Genomic DNA, 23,764 nt, shown 5'->3' with positions numbered 1-23,764 from the left:
GATTGATTCTCTCACTAAAAACGTTTTCTCGATAAACTGGCAACTTCCATTCCCAGACTCCGGACCGGTTTTCGACCCCAGTTTCAATTCGCTTTACCATCTTGAGAAGTACCACAGAGTTCATTCAATTTTTATAGATAACACTAGATTTCGACGTTTTATGCTATTCTAAGACATTTGGTGTCAACATTTATTTCATTTGAAAAGCAGGACTGATAAAAGTAGTCAGCTGATCAGCGGGTCAAAAAAAAGTAAGTTTATTGACTTTTTGGTTAAAAAATTGACTGCTGAAAAAAAAATGTGACTTTTAAGGGACCAACTTGCAGTCCCGCACTTCCAACTTCTCCATCATTTGTTATTGCATCATAGACAATACTTTGAAAAAATATTGGTAACAAAATCCCGATTAAATAAAAAAATTCCCGACTTATTCCCGCATTTTTCCCGATGTAATTAAATTCCCGACTTTTTCCCGCATTTCCCGTTTTCCCGATTGAGTGGCCACCCTGATTCTGATACGAAAACCAGCCATAGTAATCTTATACCCTAGATAAAAATCTTTGGTAACCGAGCAAAACTGAAAATAGACAGCGTGAGCCTTTCAATTTTAAAAATTTTTCAAACAACAATCAGGGAGAGGACAGTTTTTAGGACAATGTAAGAAAAAAGCTAGGATAGCCAGTAAAAACAGCATTTTGCCATTAAATAATACGCCGAGGTGATTAAATTCTACCTTCGCTTTATGCGATCCAAAAACGTCATATAGACTTTAAGACCCGTAGCGATCTGTCATGAGAAGATAGTTTAAGCTTGATTGTACATGATGAATGCGGGAAAATTTAAATAAAAAACTATCAAGGTGCCACATATTGTAATCACGAGACTTGTATGTGAATCTGAATGAAGCAAATAACTATACCATTTGATTTGTACAATTTCTCGCATTCTTTTACGTTATTAAACAGCAATACCGAAATACACATTATTGCGGAATTGAAAACAACTGACACATATGAGACTATTTCTTTTCATCAAGCCTCACCAACAAGGATTACTGACGCAGTGTCCAATCTACCCGTAGATGGTGAATAAATAATGATCAAATTCAAATGAACAGGCATATGGTAAGATTTTGTTCATATACATTCTATTTTATACCTATTATAAATAACTTCTTTTCTCTTCCATTTTCGACGGCTTCGTAGCATGCTTTATCTGTGATGTTTGTGCACCAATCGCCCGACTTTAATTCTCATCCCTCTTTCGATCATTCAAATTAAAACAACATAATTCCCGTTGGGAAACTATTCGACATAAACGATACGAAAGATATTTGGTGGCGCGCAGAGAACGCCTGTATTCATGAGATGTATTTGACCGTTCCCATGCCAAATACCCTATCGACCAATTTTGAATGAATCTTATTGAATAAGAATAAGAAAACAAAAACAGAGCAAAACGAAACTCAAAATAAACATTAAAAAATAATGTAGAAATATGTTCAACTTCTCTATTTTTTAGGTGAAAACCTGAAGTTTTGGTATGAATTTCAGGATATAGTAATGTCAGTTTTTTCCCTATAATCGGCATTCAAAGCGAAATTGATCAATCAAAATTTGTATCATCATCAAACAGTCCGTCAGATAATCTTATTTTCTTCCGAAGTATATATTTTATATCATAAGAATAGTACCGATGGCAATGGTTATGCGAAAAAAAAGTAAATTAAAATATCGTTTGTAGGCATCTTTAGAGGCGTCGCGTGACTGATTTCGTCACATGTGCACCTAACATTTATTTAAGTTTTTATCTCCTAGAATAAAAAAAGAAACTCAAACCAAAGTGTTTGTTGCTTTAAAGTGGAGGGTTTCGCTAGTAGGCTTGCATATGCCCGGGTATTAGGGAGCAGGGTATCTGTGCAGTGCACATGTTGCACAGGTGGACCCGACGCCACTGCATCTTTAGTTGAAGTTGAGGTTGCACATTTCACTGTAACACCACTGCCAGCGTTTTATTACGCTGATTATTCGTAATCGTTGTTGTAAATCCAATAATCTTTGAAACCTAAATTCGAAAGGCAACAACCCTATTTGCAAAAAATTTCAGGATACTGTGTAACTTTTTGGTTAAAAAATTGTCTCATTTTTTAATTTATGCATAATAACAACATACATAAAAGTAAAAAAAAACAATGCAATGCATGTAGCAGTTCTGCTATTCATTTTAATTGAACGACTTGTGCATTATAGCTCTCATAATGAAACTAAAACTTTTCGCGGTAAACCTCGGAACGATATGCCCAATTTAACTTTTGAGAAACGACAAACATATACAGATATACAAGAGTGTAATTTCAAGAGAAGTCTCCGATAGTAAAAAAAAAAAACAGACAAACACAGCGCAGTCTTTCTTCGAAATTTTTCACGCATGGAACTAAAGTAGACCCAAACTCCAAAAAATGCTATTATCGTAGTCATTTCAACAGCTGCAAGTCTACCATAGTTGCAGATGACGGAGGTCCTACCCATTGCTCACACAGACGCACACTTTTGAGGATAAAGAGGGAAAGCAAAATGCACTCGGTTGCTTCTAGCTATAATAACTAGCAGTGGCTCCCGGCGTGGGAAGATGATAAAAAAATGCCAGTAAAAATCTAACACTGAAGACAAGAAAAGCACGGCGATGGTGGTAGCGGAAAAGGTGTACATTGCAAGAGAATCTCAAAGTAGTCGAAGGAGAATATAATAGCTAGCTGTAAGCCAGGTATAAAAAGTTCAGAGTAAACGGAAACTTCACGGCAAAACCTATTTATCTTGGCATTCATTCGTTCTCATTGGGGATTTTTGCCGCGCGTACAGCATCTCCCGGAGCACGATATCTGGTATATCGAAATAGCATTAAAAATCAGTCGCTAGTTTTTGTTCTAGGAACACAACACTTTAGGGATTCCGCAGTTTGGTAGTTGAAAATCGTATATAACAGATGTACTGGGTTATTAATTTCACTCATCCTGCGATGTTCATAGAATAAGAGTTGTTTTCACCTTCAATTAAATTTCAACTACACATACATTGCAATTCTTTCGTGACAACTCTCAATACTGATATTGATGTGCAATAGAGTAATCATTTGATTCAATATTATTTCTATGTCCATACATTTCTTTCATGGTACTGATGGTAGAGTCACTTAAGGGGGGACCCTATTCTGGAAAGTCGAAAAATAATAAATTTTCGTAATTTTTTCTTAGATGTTCAAAGTATAGTGATGTGTTCGGGTATTTTGGCTATTGATTAAGGTATACATATTAGGAGATGTATTTTGCATGTCTTGAATACAAATATATGTAGTGAATATTACACTGTTGGCAGCGTTTCTCCCGAAACCGTATTTTTCAACTGGTGGTACGTTTTTCTCAGCATCTACTGAAACGATTTAGCTGAAATTTTTTTTAGCGCGTAAAAATAGATTATCTAACATAGCCGTTTTTGAAAATTCCAAAAATTCTCAAAATGGCGGCCATTTAAAAAAAAATTTTTTTTCATGAAAAATAACTATTTAAAAATTCATAAAACATTGAAAAATTCAGATATCAAAAAACGGCTACGTAACAAGTTCGATCGATTTTTACATGCTAGAAAAATTTCTGCTAAATTGGGTCAGTGCATGTTGATAAAAACGTACCATCATTTGAAAAAACATGGTTTTGTGGAATCCGCTGTGAACAGTGGAATATTTACCTAAATATAGTCTACGATATGCAAAATACATCTTAAAATATACCTTAATCAATAGCCAAAATATCCCGAAACCTAGCCTTTGTCTAAACATAAAAAAATCACTAAAACTCATTTTTCGACCTTTTAGAGCAGGTTGCCCCCTTATGAAACATTATTTGAGCTTGATCAACAGTGCATGCGGTCATGAACGCATCTTTTGGGTTTCGCAGTGTTGCGGAAACATTGTAGAGATGCGTTATGATTTTTTTTGAGATGGAGCATAACAACGCTTGTTTTCACAAAGCGCTCTATTTCGTCGTACCTCTACAATCGGTGCACTACGTTCAGAAAGGCCGAATAAGGTAGTCATGTCGCAAAATATCCAAAAAAAAATCGTAAAATGGTGCTAAATGACCACAGAGAGAAATTGAGCGAACTCGTGAAATTGTGCTAAATGACAACAGAAAGAAATTGAGCGAGCTAGTTTAGATTATAAGCATTTCAATGAAATGCGTTGGCCATCTAATTCATGAATGTTTGCACATGAAGAAACTGTCCGCCCGATGGGTGGCGCGTTTCTTAACAATTGATTAAACAGACTAACGTGTTAAATTTTGGATAGATAATCTGGCATTGATTATACGCAACGGGAAGGACTTTTCTCGGTGATTCATGACAAAGGATGAAACATGAAACCACGATTACACTGCTGAATCCAATAGGCTTCATGCCAGGTGCAAGTCATCCAAAACGTTTAAAACGCAACAATCTGACGGTGAGGTGAAGTGTAGGTCAGTAATTTTCGGGATAGACAAGTGAAAATATTCATCGACAATCTTGACAATGGTAAAACAATCAATAAACAATTTTGTTGTGCATCATTGGATCGATTAGACGTTGAAATCAAACTCTTTTGCCAAGACAACGCTCGCGTGCACTCTGATCGCGATACGACGGATAAATACGACCAAGCTGGTGTCTGGCATCAAAAGGTTAGAGAACCGTTAGAACAACTGCACTACTATAGAAGGAGAATATGTCGAAAATATAAACATTTGTTTTAAAAAAATATTTTTTCCAATTGTAGACTTTTGAACCAATGTTGCATTTTAGCGTGGATACCACTTTAGAGGGCTAGTTGGTTTTGTCAATTTTTCCTTATAAAAAATAAACAAAAAAACAAATGCGATCTTTGTAGTACACTAAAGTCGCTTTTTACGTGGGGGATACATGCCGCGTAAAAAAACCGCGTAAAAAAACGCGTAAATTCCGGAATCCGCGTAAAAAAACCGCGTAAATTCCGGAATCCGCGTAAAAAAAACCAGCGTTAATTCTGCATTACGAGTGAAGGGGAACCGAAATCCGGGCAAAATAACTTCCGGAATCCGCGTGAAAAAACCGTAATATATATATATATATATATATATATATATATATATATATATATATATATATATATATATATATATATATATATATATATATATATATATATATATATATATATATATATATATATATATATATATATATATATATATATATATATATATATATATATATATATATATACATATATATATATATATTTATATATATATATATATATATATATATATATATATATATATATATATATATATATATATATATATATACATATATATATATATATTTATATATATATATATATATATATATATATATATATATATATATATATATATATATATATATATATATATATATATATACATATATACATATATATATATATATATATATATATATATATATATATATATATATATATATATATATATATATATATACATACATATATATATAAAAATACATACATGAAAAAATTAAGATCCGGGTTCTGTAAATGGCATTCAAAATTATGTCTTTAAAATATTGAGTCAATTGGTGTGCAACATACCTTGTAGGTGTTTTGAACATTTATTCCTTTTTCGAAATCAGGTGTTTACTGAATGTAGGTTTTCTGATAAATTAGTTCGTTTTTCGTTCTTACTAAATCGTGAGAAACCAATTGAAACACTGCTGAGCAATTCTATAAAAAACGGACAACCAATTTTTATCGACCGTTTTTGATTTGGCTGTAACTTTTCATAGATGTTTCTATGAGCAAAAGATGGCATTTTGTTTTTTTGGTTCATTTTTTTTTAGAACACGACTCATTTTTGAGATAAAATGCTATTTTGGGAAGGTATTGATGATTACAAATATTTTTAGAGCCAGAGCGGTTGTTTGATCGGTGTGACGTCTTTAGCAAAGTTGTAGATAATAATTTCGTCTTTGAAATAAACACTACATTTTTTTTAGGTTAAGCGAGTTAGTTAATTTTTTTTTCAAAATATTTTAACTTTTTTGTCCGATTTTTCCATGATCGGAAAGCTTCCATTGTTTAGGTAATCTTTTTTAGTTTACCTGTTTAGTTTAGAAAAACGAGCTTTTTAAGATAATTATTTTAAATTTTTCGTTTAATTTTTTTTTTCAAAAAAAAATTTTTTTTTAAGAGTGTATTTTTTTGGAAAGATGAGATTATTAACTACAACTTTGCCGAAGACGTCAAACCGATCAAACAAACCGTTTTGGTTGGGGATTAGTAGTCATAGCTACCTTCCCAAAATAGATTTTTAAACAGCTTCTCAAACATGAATCGTGTTCCAAAAAATGAAACCAATAGCACAAAATGACATCTTTTGCCCAAAGAAACGTCTATGCAATGTTTCAGTTAAAAAAAATACAGTAAAAAATATTAAAACTGGGACACTGGGACTGCTTAGTTATGAAATTATGAATTATTATTTTAAACCACTAGTTTTATTCCATTTATTATAGATAATCTACAATTCAGCACTATATATATATTTTTTTTCAAAGTTGAAACAATTTCTTTTAAACTATATAGATATCTAATTTGAAAGGCCAACGAAGTTGAGAATAGTGTTGAAATGTTTCTCGCGTTGCTTTCTACATCACCTTAATTCAATCGATGTGATGTGTTTGGTAAGTAATCGAATTTGTGGTTGGCTGGTTATTTCGATTGTGCTTCATACATCCTCTCACTTTGCGCCCAGTTTTATGTGAAACTTAGCTAATTAAAAACACGTTTCATTCATCTTGAAAGCGAACCAACGTAACTAAGTTGGGTTGAAAAATCAATGAGCCAGGTTTTACAATTTTCTTTTCGCATCTGTTGTCGTATCTATATCTCGTTCATTGCGCACGTATCCCAGATATTAACGAACGGTGATAAACGTTACGATTCCCAACACTAACTCGGGTTACGTACGATATGAGCACACATGAGGTTGCGGGCGGTAAGTGAGCCCCGTTTCTTCATTATCACACAGCATAGCGCAATATTCGAAAGTAAGTGGTAGGTTTTATAGGCCTTACTGCATTACAGACAACTTCCAAACACCGTATTAATTACGGTTATTTTTGGATATTTTCCAAGGCAAGGTTTTTCACAATTGCAGGAAACGCTTTTATGATAAATGTAAAGCGAGTAATGATCATTTGAAAATGGCAGGCAAACTCAGTAATGTGGGAAATTGCTTTGAAAAATCAATTTATCAGAGAAATCAGTTAACACAATAAGTTTTTGTTTGTTAATCCTGTGTGATAAAAATTTAATGAAAAAACTTACCAGTAGTGCAATAATCTCCTTGCCATCCCGCGAGACAAACTCGTTCGCCAGTTGGCGAACATGTGTAATGGCCAAATTGATCATCGCGTTTTCGACAGAGATTAGCGCATCCTGCGCCGTAGTAAGATGCGTCACAAGTAACACGGAATGCGTACTGCATAACCGCGTGCGATGTATTATAACTGTCCTCGGTCCACTTTGCCGAAACGTCCAGCACTCGTTGAATCGAGAGTCGAGAAATCAAAACACCTACGAATAAAAGGATTATAGAAACGTTATTTCACATTGCATCTAAAGCAAGCCTTAGGTAGTGTGGATAATGCAATGGTAGTGTGTACATAATGCGAAATATTTCGTGAAAGTGAAGAAAAGGGTTAGCCACCATGCGTAGCCGGAAATGAAGAGCTATTTTTCCGCCTTCAAACTCCCACAGTATACTAACCAGACAATACAGTAGCTGGACCTTAATTTCAATTGATTAGGTACGAAAGAGAAGCCCAAATTAAACAAATTTACGATTAATTTCGGCTGCTTCCAATACAGAGTCTAGTAATGTAAGCTACGTAAAGGCAAGTGGGCATCGAGAGCGAGAAACGGGAGGGATAATCAATCGTATTTCACTTCCTTCTTCTTACGGTTGCTTACGAATATTGATTTAACCCAGATATCTTTTGATACACGAGAAAACAGGCAGAAGGTGTCGGTAAAGTAGAGAAGTAATAATGAAATGGCAAGAAAACGAATTGTAAAAAACACAAAGGAAATACATTATGTGAACATGAATTACCAACTTTGTGTTTTATTCGAATCATTTCTCTCGAATTTTGGCCATTCAGTTAATGAGTCTACGTAAAAAGACCGACCGACGCAATCATGAGTTCAAAGCGAAAAACTAATAACCGGTCTGACGTCGGCTGATCATCGATTCATACTCTGAAAAAGTCGTTTTATTTCTATTAGAAATAATACAATAACTTACGTTTGCACTTGTCGTATCAAGTGTTTCGACAGCACCATATTTTCAATAGAATGTAACTAAAAATTATACCGATAACAGAGTTTTACCTCTCACAACGAACGAAACATTTCATGACACTCAAGAAACGCCGAAATACTCTGGTAGGTGAGCTAAAACAGGTTTTAAGCCAGTAGCAATGGACCCTGATTAGTACCTTTACCGAATGTACCTGTAGGCTTGAAAGATGCTTGTTGGAGCGCAACGTGTTACAGACGAAATACAGCCAACCTGCGCTACGTGAATGGAGGAGAGCGAACGACGATTACAACGACAACGACGACGAACCGATGAGGCAGAGTGAGAGAGAAAGAGAGTTGCTCACATCCAGAAATAAAACACCTGCAGATTGCTTGCAGTTCGTTTTTTATGCTTTGGCAAGCGTACATTTCTAGAGTACCGGTATCCGCCAGAACTTCAGCCGCACTAGCAGTCAACCAGTTAGTGGGCACCGCTCCTCAACACATAACAAGGTATTATTGAGATCAACGAAGCAACAGTTGCTGAGCGAAAGAGGAGCACAACGAAAAGACAATATATGTCGGTACATTTGCAGCAAATAGCAATATGCATACACGCGCCAATACCATTGCTTGGTAAAAATGTTTCGGTAGAGTTCCCATCTTCTCAGATAGTTGCACTAGTTTTGTGGTTATTGGTGTAATAAGCTAGAAAATCATTCTAGTATTGATAATAGATTGAAAAATGCAGAAACGCGTAAACTGTCATTGCACCAATTCAGCGCACTAAAATGTATTGTTGCCCTTCAACAACAATCCAAGTCGACTTACTTTCAGCAAATTATTAGTAGAAGTTTTTCAACTTGATAGAGGTTAACTGCTTACCATCCGTGCGTTAATAATAAAGATTTCAATAGTAGTGCTGGTTGAAACCCGAAACTATAGCCCTTAACACAAAATGATCAGTGCTAGAAATAGTAAAACAAACAGGGCTGTGTCAGTTTTGACAGTGGTTCAATAATTAGCAATTTATTACAACATTAGAACTTTTCCAGGCTTATCTAATGCATTTCTCACTGCAATAGATATATGTTCAAAGCGGGCCAATGAAAATCGATTTTTCGAATTTCGTTTAGTGGTAGGGCTTAAAAGATTCGTCTTCTCGCAAAAAGTCTCATGCAAAATTTCAGCTCAACCGAACTTCGGGAACACGTGCCTCAAGTGGTCAAAGTTTTAACTTTTTGAGCGATGGAAAAAATCCATAGCCTAAGAATTTTGTTCTGCGAGATTCCTTTTCTGGGCCAGTGTGCAATGGAACGCATGGAAAAAAATGACCTTCGAATTTCGTTTAGCGGTAGGGCCCAGAAGAATTGCGATTGACGAAAGAAAGCACAGACAGAAAGCACAGACAGAAAGCTCCGACAATTTCAAGAACTACTCCTGTGCTTTTCTATGTCTCGCTGTCGGAAATCTCTGAGTTTTGGTAATAACTTTCTAGTTTCATCGTATAAAGGACCAAAAGACATCGTAAAGCATGAATCTAATTAGATCTCGTATTGCGAGTTAGTTTGTAAATTTCTGCGGGAACGTTCGTTGTTTACATTTCGGTTGAACTGTCATGGCCGCTCGATGAGCCTTGTCAACTACAATCAAAGGCAAGTTCCCAACAAAGATATTATGCTAAGTAGTGCATCATTGATCCGAGTTGTCCGCATATGTTTTCTGTGGCTATTTTTTTAAGGAGCAGCAGCTGCGGGAAGTGACTAAGTTTATATGTGATACGATGTAATGCGGATGGTTTTCGATTTTCGCGCATATTCGTCAGTGTGTGGATTTACTGCGAGTTTAACCAAGCATTGGAAAAGTTAGTTGGTTTTTGAATCCGGGTTTATTACCTATTTGTCGCAAAGATTCCGCAAAACAACGTTATATGCGATGAAACGTTCACATTGATCATACAAGGTATTAATGATCTATCGTAGTATCTTGTGCGATGTAAGCTGTGCAAACATTAGCGGCATCTAGTTATCATAAATTCAGTCGTTTACGGTGTTACAAAATGATGCCTTTTGCGACTGAACATGAGACTTTTGATTTTCGCGTATATTCATCACTTTGTGGAATTAATAAAAGTTTGAATATACATGATATGAGTTTAACTGTATTGCTGTATATCTTATGCGACTTCTGGTTGTCTGGGTAAATATTCCTATAGAAATAAAATGAACGATTTTTTGTACTTTTAACAAACACAGTAATTACCAACTTAAAATTTCAACAAGGATTCGGTGATTCAGAGGGAAGCAGCCAGAAAGTTGCATCGTTATACAAATAAATGAAAATACTACAAGTTATACAGCCCTAGGGGTTGAATGAAATGGTGACGCGGGAATAAAAACTATAGTTAGAGGTTCGATTTGTCCTTGTAACTTTTTATTCATTTTTACCGCTGAGCAATGAAATAATAATGATAATTAGCGTGATACAAAGTTGCCAAACATTATATCTATTCAACAACATATTGGTTGTTGTTATCTATCATGTGGTTATGCTAGAGTGTACCCCAGTCTAGAAAACAAAAACGTAGTCCCACGCCAAAAAGCAAAGCCTTGGTGCTACATTCCGATTCGGAACTCGACCTTCTGTTTATTTATACACAGACTTCGGAGCCAACTGTTTGATGTGCAGGACAATTGCGGGGCTAGTGCTACGATCATACACGCAAAAGTTCAAGTCTTGTACAATCATTGTGTCTTCCCGATTCGCACAAATGTTGCACAGAAATCGCACAATAAATGTGTGAAAAGGATAACGCAGCAGTTGTACTGCGAATACATTGACATAGATTGAAATCAGAATCTGTATCATATACCGACACTTTATTTCTCACATTGAGTGTATTAGTGGCTGCTCTTTCTCTCTTGCTCGTAGATTTTCCATGTACGTGCGACGAGGCTTCTCGCTCGCTTTGCAATGCTGCTTGATACCAGCTGAAATTGTTTGGGTGTAGTAGTTTGGAGCTGACAAATACATTGAAAAAACGCTAGAGCATTAATTGCGTTATGCCCAACACGTACTGGTTCCAAACCACATCAACAATTGAGCCGTTGAGAGCAAAAGTGGTACATGTGCCATTAAGTAAATTTTTCAGTAGACGCGGTAAGCGAAAATACTCAAATAGTAAATTATTTCCAGCATTTTTTTGAAGTAGAATACTTCTCTCAGGAAGTTCGGCTACATAGGGATGTGAAATGAAAATCTAAAACCGAAAAAAGTGAAAAATATGTCCAATTTCAAATGCTAATAAATCGGTTAGTATTCGATGGATTTCCTTCGTTCTTGCAGCAATAGATTGGAAAATCTTCTAAGATTCTTCCCAAAATAAGATAATTGTAATTTTATTATTCACACTATTGTACTATTGAAAATAGTCAAGCCTTGTCAAAACGAAAAATTCAACCTCTGATTGGTCGTTATATGCTTGCTTCCCAAGCACGAGCGACAGGATTATATACCTTGCAATTGAAAACCTGCTATTTGGCCTATATAAGAGCCTGTTTCAGCCGGAGCCGCTCATAAAAGTTCTAAACAGCGACAACAGCAGTCGTCCTTTCTTAGCAGCAGCACTAGCCATGTGGTTGTTCACCACGTCTCAGGAGCAGCGCGGTTTTTTTCAGCGTGTGTCGCCAGACAGCCATTATTCCCCCCGTGTTGGGGCAGCATGATGATTGCCATCAGGAAATCTAATTTCGGAAATCAAAATGCCTTTTTGAAGGCAAATAAACAAGTCATTGAGAGTTAATAATTTTTGTCAACGCAAGCAAGTATTCTGTGTTGCATCCTAACAATTTAAATTTGTCGCACCCGTCTAATTTACTGAATGTGAAATAGCTTCCACAGTGCATGTTGTCCGTGTATCTTAATTCCCCCAATGTTAGGGCAGCTCAAAGGTTGTAATTAGCAACCAATTTTGAACAGCAAAATGCTTTTTTGAAGGCAAATAAAAAAATAATTGAAGGTTAATAATTTTCTGGCATCAACACAAGCAGACATTCTGTGCGGAATGCAATCAAATTCTGTTGTAGTTGTCCAATTTTTACTTTATTTAGTAATCCCCCCACTGTAGGGGCAGCGCAAAGGCTGCGATCAGCATGACCAACTTTGAATAACAAACGGTTAACGTTTATTCACTAAAAATTCATCCAATTCAAAACAGGTTTTTGTCTGAGTACAATAATTTGCACAAAAAGACATTAAAAATTTTACCGCATTATTAGACGCGTTTCTACAGTGCCCATGCCTCGTGAACGTAAAGGTTCCCTATCACAGACATAGATTTCGTGCTCCAGCACGTTACAACACGTGGAAATTGTCTTTTTACTAGTGAGTGCAACATTTCTTGGAAGTGTTTTATTATTCTCGGGTGAGAGACTACGAGTGCATTTATTGCATTTATTGAGAAATCCATCGGAAGTGTATTCAGTGCTATGTCTAAATATATGAACGTCAAATACAAGCGTGATGCTCGGAAACGCGCGAAGGACCAGCATGGGGGAAGTGCATCGAAGAAACCAAGTACAGGTCGGACTCGATTATATACAGACTCGATTATATATTGACTCGATTATATATGATTCGATTATATTCAAAATTGTATATAATCGAATCATAAAAAAAAATTATTTTTTTTTCAATTTTAAGTATAACTTACCTAAAGCAGCAATGTCGTATAGGGATCGTCCAAAAATACGTAACGCTTGGGGGAGGTAGAGATCTGACGAAACGTCGCAATCAATACTTGAAATTTTGAAGATCTATACAAAGAGCGTTACCTAGAGGAAAGAGGGGGTCGAAAATAGTTTTTATTTACGGTACGTAATTAATGGACGTTCCCTTTAGTCCAATATGACGTAACGCAACATTTTTCGACCCAAAACGTTGGTTTTTGAGCCATAATCTTTCAAGTAAAGTAAAGCTGATCTAAAACAGAAATATCGCGAGGGAACGTTTACAAATTATGTAACGCTCAGGAAACGGGAAATAGTAATGGGTTGGCAAAGTGTTGCAACCCATACGGAAAATTTAAACAAAAAGCATGGCAAAGAAGGAAAGGAGATCAACAATAATTATTCTTGCGTTACGTTATAAATAAGCGCTTCCTTATTGATTCATAAAAGTCCGTTCTTTGTCTTTTTTCAAATGATACACAGTCTTTTTTAAATGATACACAGTTGCTTCAGCGATGTTGTATTTTTGTTGTACGTCACGAACCGACAGACCTTGTTCGAGATCGTAAAGAACTTTTGCTTTTTGAGCAAAAGTTAAAACGTTTCTACGTTTCCTGGCTTTTTTGTTCTGAATTGCTTGAAAACGCAGCACAACAATATCAAAACTAAAAGAGTAAACAAACACAATACACACTGATCAAAATTTTTCTTGAGGTTTGCTGCAATCAGCCATGTTTAAAACACGCACTACGGAGAAAATATTTAAAACACTACACGGCGTGTATTGCAACTTGCACTGCGTAATGTGTAAGAACGACCGTAAACGCCGTGTAGTGTTTCTATGCAAAAGTGGCACCCGTGCAGCACGGTGTAGTGTTCTTGCCATGGCTGACTGCAATAACATAAAGAGTAACTACGAAATCAATACATACATCAATTTTTGTAAGAAAGGTTTTTTGCGACTTTAAGGGGGTTAATCAAAAAAACTCTACTTATTTATTTAAAAACAACAAAAGATGTATGCAAAATAAACAAAAAAAAATTTCTGATTAGATTATACATATATACATATATTTTTGTAAGAAAGGTTTTTTTGCGACTTTAAGGGGGTTAGTCAAAAAAATTCTACTCATTTATTTAAAAACAACAAAAGATGTATGCAAAATAAACAAAAAAAAAATTTTTTTTTTCTGATTCGATTATATATACATATATTTTTGTAAGAAAGGTTTTTGCGACTTTAAGGGGGTTAGTCACGAAAATCCTACTTATTTATTCAAAAACAACAAAATATTTATGCAAAATAAACAAAAAAAATTTTTTTTTCTGATTCGATTATATACAGTGAAAATTTTTCGGAGACTGTATATAATCGAGTCCGACCTGTACCAGTACGGAGGTCAATTTAAAAGCAGCCAGAGGTAACACGTGTCCAACCTCTGGTTGGGACGCTGGCGAAGGGCCTTCTACTAGAGGTAGGAGAAATCGAACCATTTTTAGGACAACCAAACAAATGAATTGAAGATTTAATATTTTCTTGTTCTGAGCTTTAACCAAAAGTTAATTATCTTAATTTGAATTAACATGAACATATACTCTTACTGTTGAAACTTGTTTGCGCCGCAAAGAGTTTGTACTTTTCCTGTTCAGTGAGGTCGTATTTATATGTGCAAACTGAAATTGAGTAGTACTTCAACTTCGTTTGCACAGAATTTTCAATACTGCCAATGAGCGGTCAACATTTATTTACTAGGAAAAATGACTGACACGCAAGCAGCCGGGTTATCTTTCTTGTAAAAGTATTCTACTTCAACCTTGCGGTCGTGGTTTTGCACACAACCTTCCTGTGAATTTTTTTTCAACACAACTGCACTAAATCATTGCTGGAAAGGTTTCAAAAGACGGTACATGAAAGCATAACGAGTTCTGGTTGAGAAACTTACACAAACTTCAATGGAAAAACATGTACCACTTTTGTTCTATGGGAAAAATAATGACGACCAGAAAACGTTGTGAGCAAATGTGGTACATGTCCAGTGTGAGCATGAATGATGCATTATGGCTCTCTAATCTTAGGACATAGAACATTCATGCCTTCAGCAGAGTTGTCCAAGTGATTGAGTACTAAAGAATGACGATATGTTTGTTGAGGAATTCTGTCTCTTCGTGGCGCTGGTGTATATGTATTTGGTAACAGCATACGAGTTGATACTGAAATAGGTAAAATGCTTTCTGTTACAAAATAATCACGGGTACACTAGTACCACGTAGTGAGAAAATTCCAAAGCAGATCTTCATCTGAAAGTACTCAATCACTTGACCAACTTTGCTGAAGACATGATTGTTTTATATCCTAAGATTCTCGACTTACAATTCACCTAACATGCACAGACTGGACATGTACCACTTTTGCTCTCAACGAAATGGTGATTATGTTAATTACCAGAAATTGTGTTGGCTATAATTTTGGTTTAGGTTATCAGATCTCGGTTTTTCTTGGATATTCTAGTACATTATTGCGTTCTGCATCAATTTATGCAAAAAAACCAAAAAGTGTAAAAATGGCACATGTACCACTTTTGCTCTCAACGGCTCAACTGCGCTAAAAACGCACAATTTTGTACTGGTTTCGCACCATCCAACTTTTGCGTGTACTGACACTAACAGTCTCTCCCAAGCCGTGACACGAACCTACGCCAGTCGTCGTAGGCCAGCATCGTACCTCGAGACCATCTGGGAGATACGCCAACGCCAAAAACCAGTTCGAAAAAAAAGTCTGAGTTGTTCTTTCTTGGCCCACTTTTTTCATTCTCATATCTAGTGGACATTTGATAACATGTAAGAGATAACAACATGATGTTTGTTGGCAAAATTTCTAGTTTTTTAATTACTTGAAACTTACCAAAGACACTACGCGTCTATCTCAATCTGAAAAAAAAAGTACATTTTCTATCTCATTTTTAGGTGGATCGATCATTTATATTTCTGCATCAATAGATGCGTATTTGAATATCTTGAAACTTCTTCTAAAATCAATGTTTGAATCACTGTTTAATTAATCGCACGAAAATGGAAGAATAAAACACTGCGATGTTGTGGAAAAAAGTAAGATGATGTGCCAGACTTTGAACCCTATAACGGAGCGGATATACACGAAATACAGCGGAGAAATCAGTTTTCATCTCGAAAAATGAACTCCAAACTCCCATTACTCATCAACAATTGACAAAAACTGTATTGCATATTAACCCAGAAAAGATAATCATATTTTGATATGCGTAAAAGGATATAATCATGCGTTAAATTGACTTCTGATTTTCAAATTAACGAAAATGCAACTTTTTTTTATAAATTAACGATGAATGGACATTACGGTGTTAACACATTGTTACACAACAAAAACTAGAATTTAGGTTTTAATATTTTTTTTTTTAATATTATTTTTAAAAAAAAACGAGAAAATAACTGACGCACTGTTAGACGGAAAGAGCGCAACGTTGCTAAAAGCGAGGAGTTAAATTGACGCAGACTATCTTTCCAAGGTTAAAGATCAATCTGTTTTCTAACCGTATTAAACAGTCCCATCGTGCAAAATTTTATGTAGGTATAATTATTAAACTATAATCAAAATTTATATGTCAGGTGATGTCATAGTTCTCCATACAAACTGGAACAACTATGCATAGAACCTAGTAGCCATAGTGTGATCTTAGGAAAACTGACACAACTTAAGCAGCTACATTACCAGAATAAATTTTGCAATCGAGAGAAAAGTTAACTGGTAACCTAGCGATCGTTGTCTGATGCATTGTGACCAAAGTATGCAGGCAACATGTAAGGTTTTACCACTATCGCGAAATGTTGCGGATACTTGAAAATGAAAAAAAAACCTGTTAAACCGGCACCGACAAACTTTAAAGAGAGAGGACTTTGGTGGGGCTAAGTGAATGAAGCGCTAAGAGTGTATTTGGCGGTTTTCTCTTGTTTCTCGATGGTATGGATGGAATGTCGTGGCAGGGATAACCTTACTCTCAACATGCATCTCTTTTTGAGGCGGTTTTACATATACCTTTGTAAGTTTCAGCTTCTTCTTCTATAGATTTCGCGGGAATATTTGGATGTGAAAGATTTATTCGTCTAATGAAGGCATTTGGAGGCCAGCAAGCACAAAACTACGGAACAAGAAATTTTCGAGTATATCTACAATATTTTATTTGCAAAATCGAAATCTTGCTTGTCTCAACACCATCGATAGTACCCTGTCACTTTTAGAATGCGCCAAACACATTCGATGGGATAAAGAAAAATACAAAAAAAAAAACATCTGTGAGTCCTCGAGTGCGCGCGTAGACGGTAACAAGCATTCCTAACACACAGGGAGGGAACCAACGGTTGGTTGAAGAGTAAGTCGAAGTAATATTGACTCTAACGCGGCATATTATGTATAAAAATCTCGTCTGCCTGTTTATACAAGTATGCAGTAAGATTTTATGCGCTACACGATGCCTTCAGCGTTTGGCGAATTCGATAAAAAGGAAAACGAAATATTATTAGGAATGCGGTGAAGTATCAATCTCCACTCACTTCTTGCGTTCAACTTGTTTTTCGGTGGTATAGAGAATCTTTTATTCTTAAAACCAAATTTAAATGTAATCAATCGGCTAAAGTGTAGGTTGAAATCATGAACAATGGAATCTTCCGTTTTTCTTCGATTGTTCTACTATATGTAAATAAAACGCACGACTATGTTCATTTGGGGTAAAACTTTGCATTGTAATACTACCTTCTCAGCCTTCTTCACATTTTATATATCAAAAAATTTTTCTTGGAAAACGCTTTTTTTGAAAAATATTCGAACATGTATAATACGGTGACAAACAAACATAATACGGTGACAAACAAACAAGACCCATTTGTTGACTTCACGGAACTGAAGAATTAGTATTGTAGGCAGTGCCTTAACCTAGTATTTAATGAAAAGGAAACCTAGAATTACTAAGTATAGTATACGAAGAGGCTTCGGGTTCCCCATCAGTGTAACATCTCGCAACCAAACAATATAGTCATATTATAAATGACTGACAAATTGATGTGAAAATTCCTGGAAAGTTATAATTGATACTAGAAATTACTTTTAGTTAGTAAACTAAAAATTGAGCAAACATACACTATGGTCGCTTTTTACGCGGTTTTTTACGCGGCTTTTTTACGCTGATTCCGGAATTTACGCGGTTTTTTTACGCGGATTCCGGAATTTACGCGTTTTTTTTATGCGGATTCCGGAATTTACGCGGATTCCGGAATTTACGCGGTATTTTTTTTGCCCGGATTTCGGTTCCCCTTCACTCGGAATGCAAAATTAACGATGGTTTTTTTTTACGCGGATTCCGGAATTTACGCGGTTTTTTTTTACGCGGATTCCGGAATTTATGCGGTTTTTTTTTTACGCGGATTCCGGAATTTACGCGTTTTTTTTACGCGGATTCCGGAATTTACGCGTTTTTTTTTTACGCGGTTTCTTTTTACGCGGCACGTATCCCCCGCGTAAAAAGCGACTTTAGTGTATACACAAACGAAAAGCAAGGTGGAAATGATTATTCGTCCGTCGCACAATTCGACTATCATCAGTAGCCCAAAAGCAGGTATTCGTACCCTTTTCTTTTCAAGTAACACAGCGGAGCCATGTGTTCAACGTAATACCTACTGTCTCCCAGATACACCCGCCAACCACACGTTGTAACAACAAGCCAATGAGGATGTTCCCTTGATTACCGGTTGTAGACAAGAGACTACGTGGGGGATTGCAACGAAGTAAATGTGCTCACCGAGATTTAAACTTCTGTTGTTGAAAGGGAATGAAAAACTTGCCAGCGGAAGTGGATAGAACAATACCAAATGTTACCAGACGGTATAGGATTTCATTTGCAAAGTTTGAAACCAGCAAGCATTCGAAACGATTGTTTCATGTATATTTCATATTTATTTTTAGTTATAATGACCATCGAATATCTGTTCTAGCAAAAGCAAATCACTGTAAAATCGTGTAAATAACTTTCAAGTACATGCATGAATAAATGCAAAATTAAACCAGTAAAATAACGCTGCGAAACAGCATTTCTATACAAAATTTAACAACATGCTTGCAGTGGTAATATAAAATAAAAAAAAATAACTAAAGACCGGAAATTTTACAGCAACTGCAACGAAACGAAAACGTTCCTTCGTTTCCTTCGTTTCGAGTGGAGGCATCCCTTGTTTGTGCTCTGTCACGTGTGCATTTTTTGTTAACCGGGGACTGCTGTCTTCCTACCATATTTGTACGTAGATGCATAGATGTGGGTTACCATCACTGACTGGCGGGAACAGACCAGATATCTCCATCTGCACTACCAGCAGTGCCGCGAACCGCTGTTACGACCCCCTAAAACGTTGCTAGTCGAGCATGGTTTGATATCCGGAGCGAATAATATAAAGAAGGTAAACGTGTTCAATCCGGGAAGAATGAAACGGAAGAAAAGGGATTAAAACGACATTTTCTATTCGAAATGGAATCTCTTTTGTCAACGACACCATAATAGGAAACACTTTTATGCAATTCGTTTCATTCATTGCAATTGTTTGCGTAGCTGTTTAGTTGTATGAGCGAAATAGAGAATCCTTATGTTAGGTGAATAATCCTGTTTTGAAACGAGTAGAAAGGAAGCGAATTTGTCTGAAGCTCAAGTATAGTCATATGTTATACTTTAGTACGGTCGAGTCTGATATGTTTCAACGTGCTTTGCCGACCAATAGTAAGATTTGAAATGATGTAAATGCGTGAAATGAGAGTATGTCAATTAGTTATTGTGCGATTGAATATTCGGATGCAAGGGTATAATCGGTATCTACAAATTTACAAGAAAAGTAATTTTCTGCATTTTTGGCTGATTTCAAATCAATGTTATTGATAGTTAAATATAATTAACTTACCAGGAGACCTTGATGTGGTTTCGTTTGTATCGAGCCATGCTTCGACAATAAGTGTAAATGTACCCTGGAACGAATAAATAAAACATGCACAAAATCAAAAGTGGGCCAATAAAATTAATAGTTTTGTTTATAATCAAAAACATGTCAATAACATCATCTTTGTTTTGTAAATTTGCACTGCTTGGATTCATTCAAGCCGCTATGCATCATTCATTATTTCAATTACACCTTCTCAATAGTATAATTCAATGGTGTCGCGCGGGGGCTAACTATTCTCCGCTGCTTATACAGGTTTCCGTCATGGGTGTGTGCTTCGTTAGTGATTTCAATGAAGCTTCTTGCCCACGTTATTGCTGATGCTTTACCTTTAAACTTTTTCTTGAAAATAAATTTTTAAAGTATATAAAGGCCTTTTTTGCGTATGGTAATTGTTTTCTAGTAACAATTGCAGACAATTTTATGTGTCATAGTGAACTAAAAAATTTTAGTGGGCTAACACTTTGATTGTACAAGATAAACTACAGGATTGAAAAGTCTCTCCAATGATGTAATGTACTAATTTTTGTGCTGATTTACCATATAAACTATAAGCTAGTATGCAGTCATGATGTTGTCATTGTTATTGAAATGATATAAAAGTTACAATAACTAGAAATGTCCATGAAAGACCTCTAGGTTTTTTTTATAAAATAGTATAGCTGTCTTTAAAAATTCGTATCAAACGTTTGTTTAAAAAAAAACATGAAAAATCAATACAATCATGAAGATTTTGGACTATACTGTCGATAATGTACCTAAAAAAAAAGTAAGACTCTACAACACACAAGCGGGTTTTTGAGTAGATTTGTGAATATTATTTATAATGTGTAGATTGCATGTTAATTTTGATGTTCAATTGAATTTTTGTTTGTTTGATATTTGCAATCGAATCCCATGAAAGCTAATGTTTTTTTTTAAATCAATATTCATGCACATAAATTGAGGTACGAAATCGACAATAACAATGCAAAAAACTTACTTTTTCCGATTTCTCTTTTTTGTTTCATTGAATTCCACCATCAGGTACAATATTTCGACCGGATGATTGAAAGTACGTGCACGGAGCAACTTTTCTAATATGTGTAATTCAAAAGAGCGCACGTTTAAAATGATCATTGTTCCTCTCTGTTATGGCTGTTTATGAGAAGTAAGAGGAAGTTGAAGCAGTATCGAAAGAATAGATACTTCAATCGACACTCGATAGCGCTAGCGCGCGCCTTTTCAACGACCACTTTACGTGGTTCAGATTCCATCCTCGCAGCTAGATACACAGTTAGAATTAAACTCTCGAAAAACAGTATTATGCTTCGTTAGTGCCACTTTTGGAATCAATATATGACGATGGTATAATTAAACTCTGTAACCGTTTTCCAATTATTTTAAAACTTTCTAAAATAATTAGCAATCATATGATTGTCGTTGCAAACTTTTTACAAGCGCTTCGATGCCGTCCGTTTTCTAGTTTGAATGACTGTTGAGAGCAAATGAAAAATATACACAGCTGCTAATTTTCAGCAAATGACAAGCAAAATGAAGATGAACATAAAGTGTAATGCTCGATTAAGTGCCCCGCACAAACGCTAAATCCTGTTCACACACTTGGTTCATTTGATACGCTTATAACTAGGTTTGTTTGGTAAACAAAAGTGCAGTGGAAAGCACAAAACAAGTAAAGTTCAGTTGTTGAAACAAATAAACAATTCGGTTTGTTTATTTCGAAATCAAGAACACAATTAATTTTGGTTAAACAAACGCCTCTTTCCTTTATTGCATTAGGAGAGATAGAGAGATTTTCGACGGATGAATATGCAATATTCGCAACATGATAGCTAATATAGCAGTGTTCGCCGTTTTGAAAAAAATATAGATGAGTCTCTAAATGGTAAAAGAAACAAGTAGCAAGTCAGAAATGATTTCATTTTTGGTTAGGAGCTAGTTATTTAATTCGTATTAATAATAGTATTTTTAATTCTCATCGCATTACAAATAGCTTTGATTCTAGTTCAATGATATTTGAAACAATAGCCGTGACAAATAGTTGGTGAATTTATCTCTTGTTTTCTTATCTTATTATCTTCTGTACAACCAAACTAAGAATATAGCTGCAATCGATTTATTACACGATGTCGAGGCGAAGAAAATCAATTTGGGGTACAAGTTTATGCATGACAATTGCCGCTAATATAGGCTATATCTTGCACGCAAATGCATTTTATTTGCCGCAAGACAACCTGCAGAAAAAAAGATTGCTAAATCAATATTCGTATTATCTATGAAAAAGCTAAATTTGTTTTAAGGAAAGTATACTTCCAAAAATTTAACCATTATGTTGGTTATTTAAGTAGCAATAAAAAATTCGTTTTATAAATAATCATAAAATGTTAGTATATGTGTCAATCTTATAAACACACTTTCCAGTGCAATCCCAGACGGTTGGAGTAAAAATAGCAAGTATAAAACAGTAAAGCCTTCTTCTTTCTGTAAATATACATATGGCCGCGACTGTGCGCCGTAGGGAAGAATATAATTTCGTTTGATATAGGAACATTTTTCTCTGTTGGAGGTTCAGACAGCAACATAAAAAAGTAGTGTTATGCAATTTCGTATCGGAACAGACGTAAGGGAAAGCGTCTGAAGGTTGCACGAATTATGAATGGTGAATTTCTAACAATGGAAGGACGGATTGATTTCTTCTAATCAAACAATGCTAACATCACGTTCGGTGGCGCGTGTTAACATGTGTATAGTATTTGTATAACATAACAGTAACACACACCGCGTGAAAATCTAGAAGAAAAAAGAAAACAAAACAACAATATGTCGGAACACATTCGCAAGCAACACCATCAATGGAAGCACTCTTGTTAGTGTATGTGTTGAAGAAAAGTCGTTACACAATTAATGTGTGTACTACGCGTGATACCACACATAAATTACCCTTTGCTTTATCGAACAAATGGTACGCTTGTTGTACATGAATCTGTATATGTGTGCGCACTATTACACAAAACCAACCGTTAGCGTAGCGTTTCTGGCGTTACAAAAGTTACCCGCATACCCTCTACATTTACGAATAAATAAGAAAATGACGACCACAAAAAAATAAAACTAATTGCACAGCTGGCTTTTAAAACGAGTTTTAAGGGCACATATCAATACGTGTAGGGGCCTAGTTTAAATATTGCTATAATTTTGCATCACTGATAAAAACACGATAGGTAACGATGGATCTCAAGAATGCCAATGTTTTACATTATATCCCTGCACTTGATAATACTACCTACAGAGTTACTAGGAAATGAAGGTTACTTAGCTGTTTTAAACACTCTAATGCACATATAAAGCCGTTTTTATTTTAAATTTAGCGCTATTCATTATGCGTTTTCTTAAGTGAACTGTAGGTAACGAACAAGTGATACCAAACTTCTATGATTTGAAAATATCACTATTCTAATATAATTCCTAAGGGCACTGAAGATACACATGTGTAACGCTCAGTGTGAATACATGCAAAAAAGGAACCTGCGCGTCAGGCTTTTTTTAGTTTGTTATGAAGGAAAACCTGAACAGCAGATGTTTCCTTGCTGCGACGAAAACGGCTGCTGCATATAAATGAGAAAAAGAAAACTGCCGTGCGCACATAAATTTTCTGCATG

The 23,764-nt window shown here is 35.4% G+C and overlaps 1 protein-coding gene across 1 annotated transcript in view; it reads right to left on the bottom strand.

Moving 5' to 3' along the window:
• LOC129721816 (neurogenic locus protein delta) overlaps positions 1-23,764 on the bottom strand; it is a 57,992-nt gene that overhangs the window by 21,951 nt on the left and 12,277 nt on the right. The window contains exons 3-4 of the mRNA XM_055674829.1: positions 20,070-20,133; positions 7,399-7,647 (exon numbers count right to left, since the gene is read on the bottom strand). Coding sequence (XP_055530804.1) covers positions 7,399-7,647; positions 20,070-20,133 — 313 coding nt within the window. The remainder of the gene's footprint in view (positions 1-7,398; positions 7,648-20,069; positions 20,134-23,764) is intronic.

Source organism: Wyeomyia smithii, chromosome 2 (assembly GCF_029784165.1).
Source record: "Wyeomyia smithii strain HCP4-BCI-WySm-NY-G18 chromosome 2, ASM2978416v1, whole genome shotgun sequence".
Classification (NCBI taxonomy): Eukaryota; Metazoa; Arthropoda; class Insecta; order Diptera; family Culicidae; genus Wyeomyia; species Wyeomyia smithii.
Note: the sequence above shows the minus strand (reverse complement) of the source record. Positions and strands in the feature narration are given on the sequence as shown.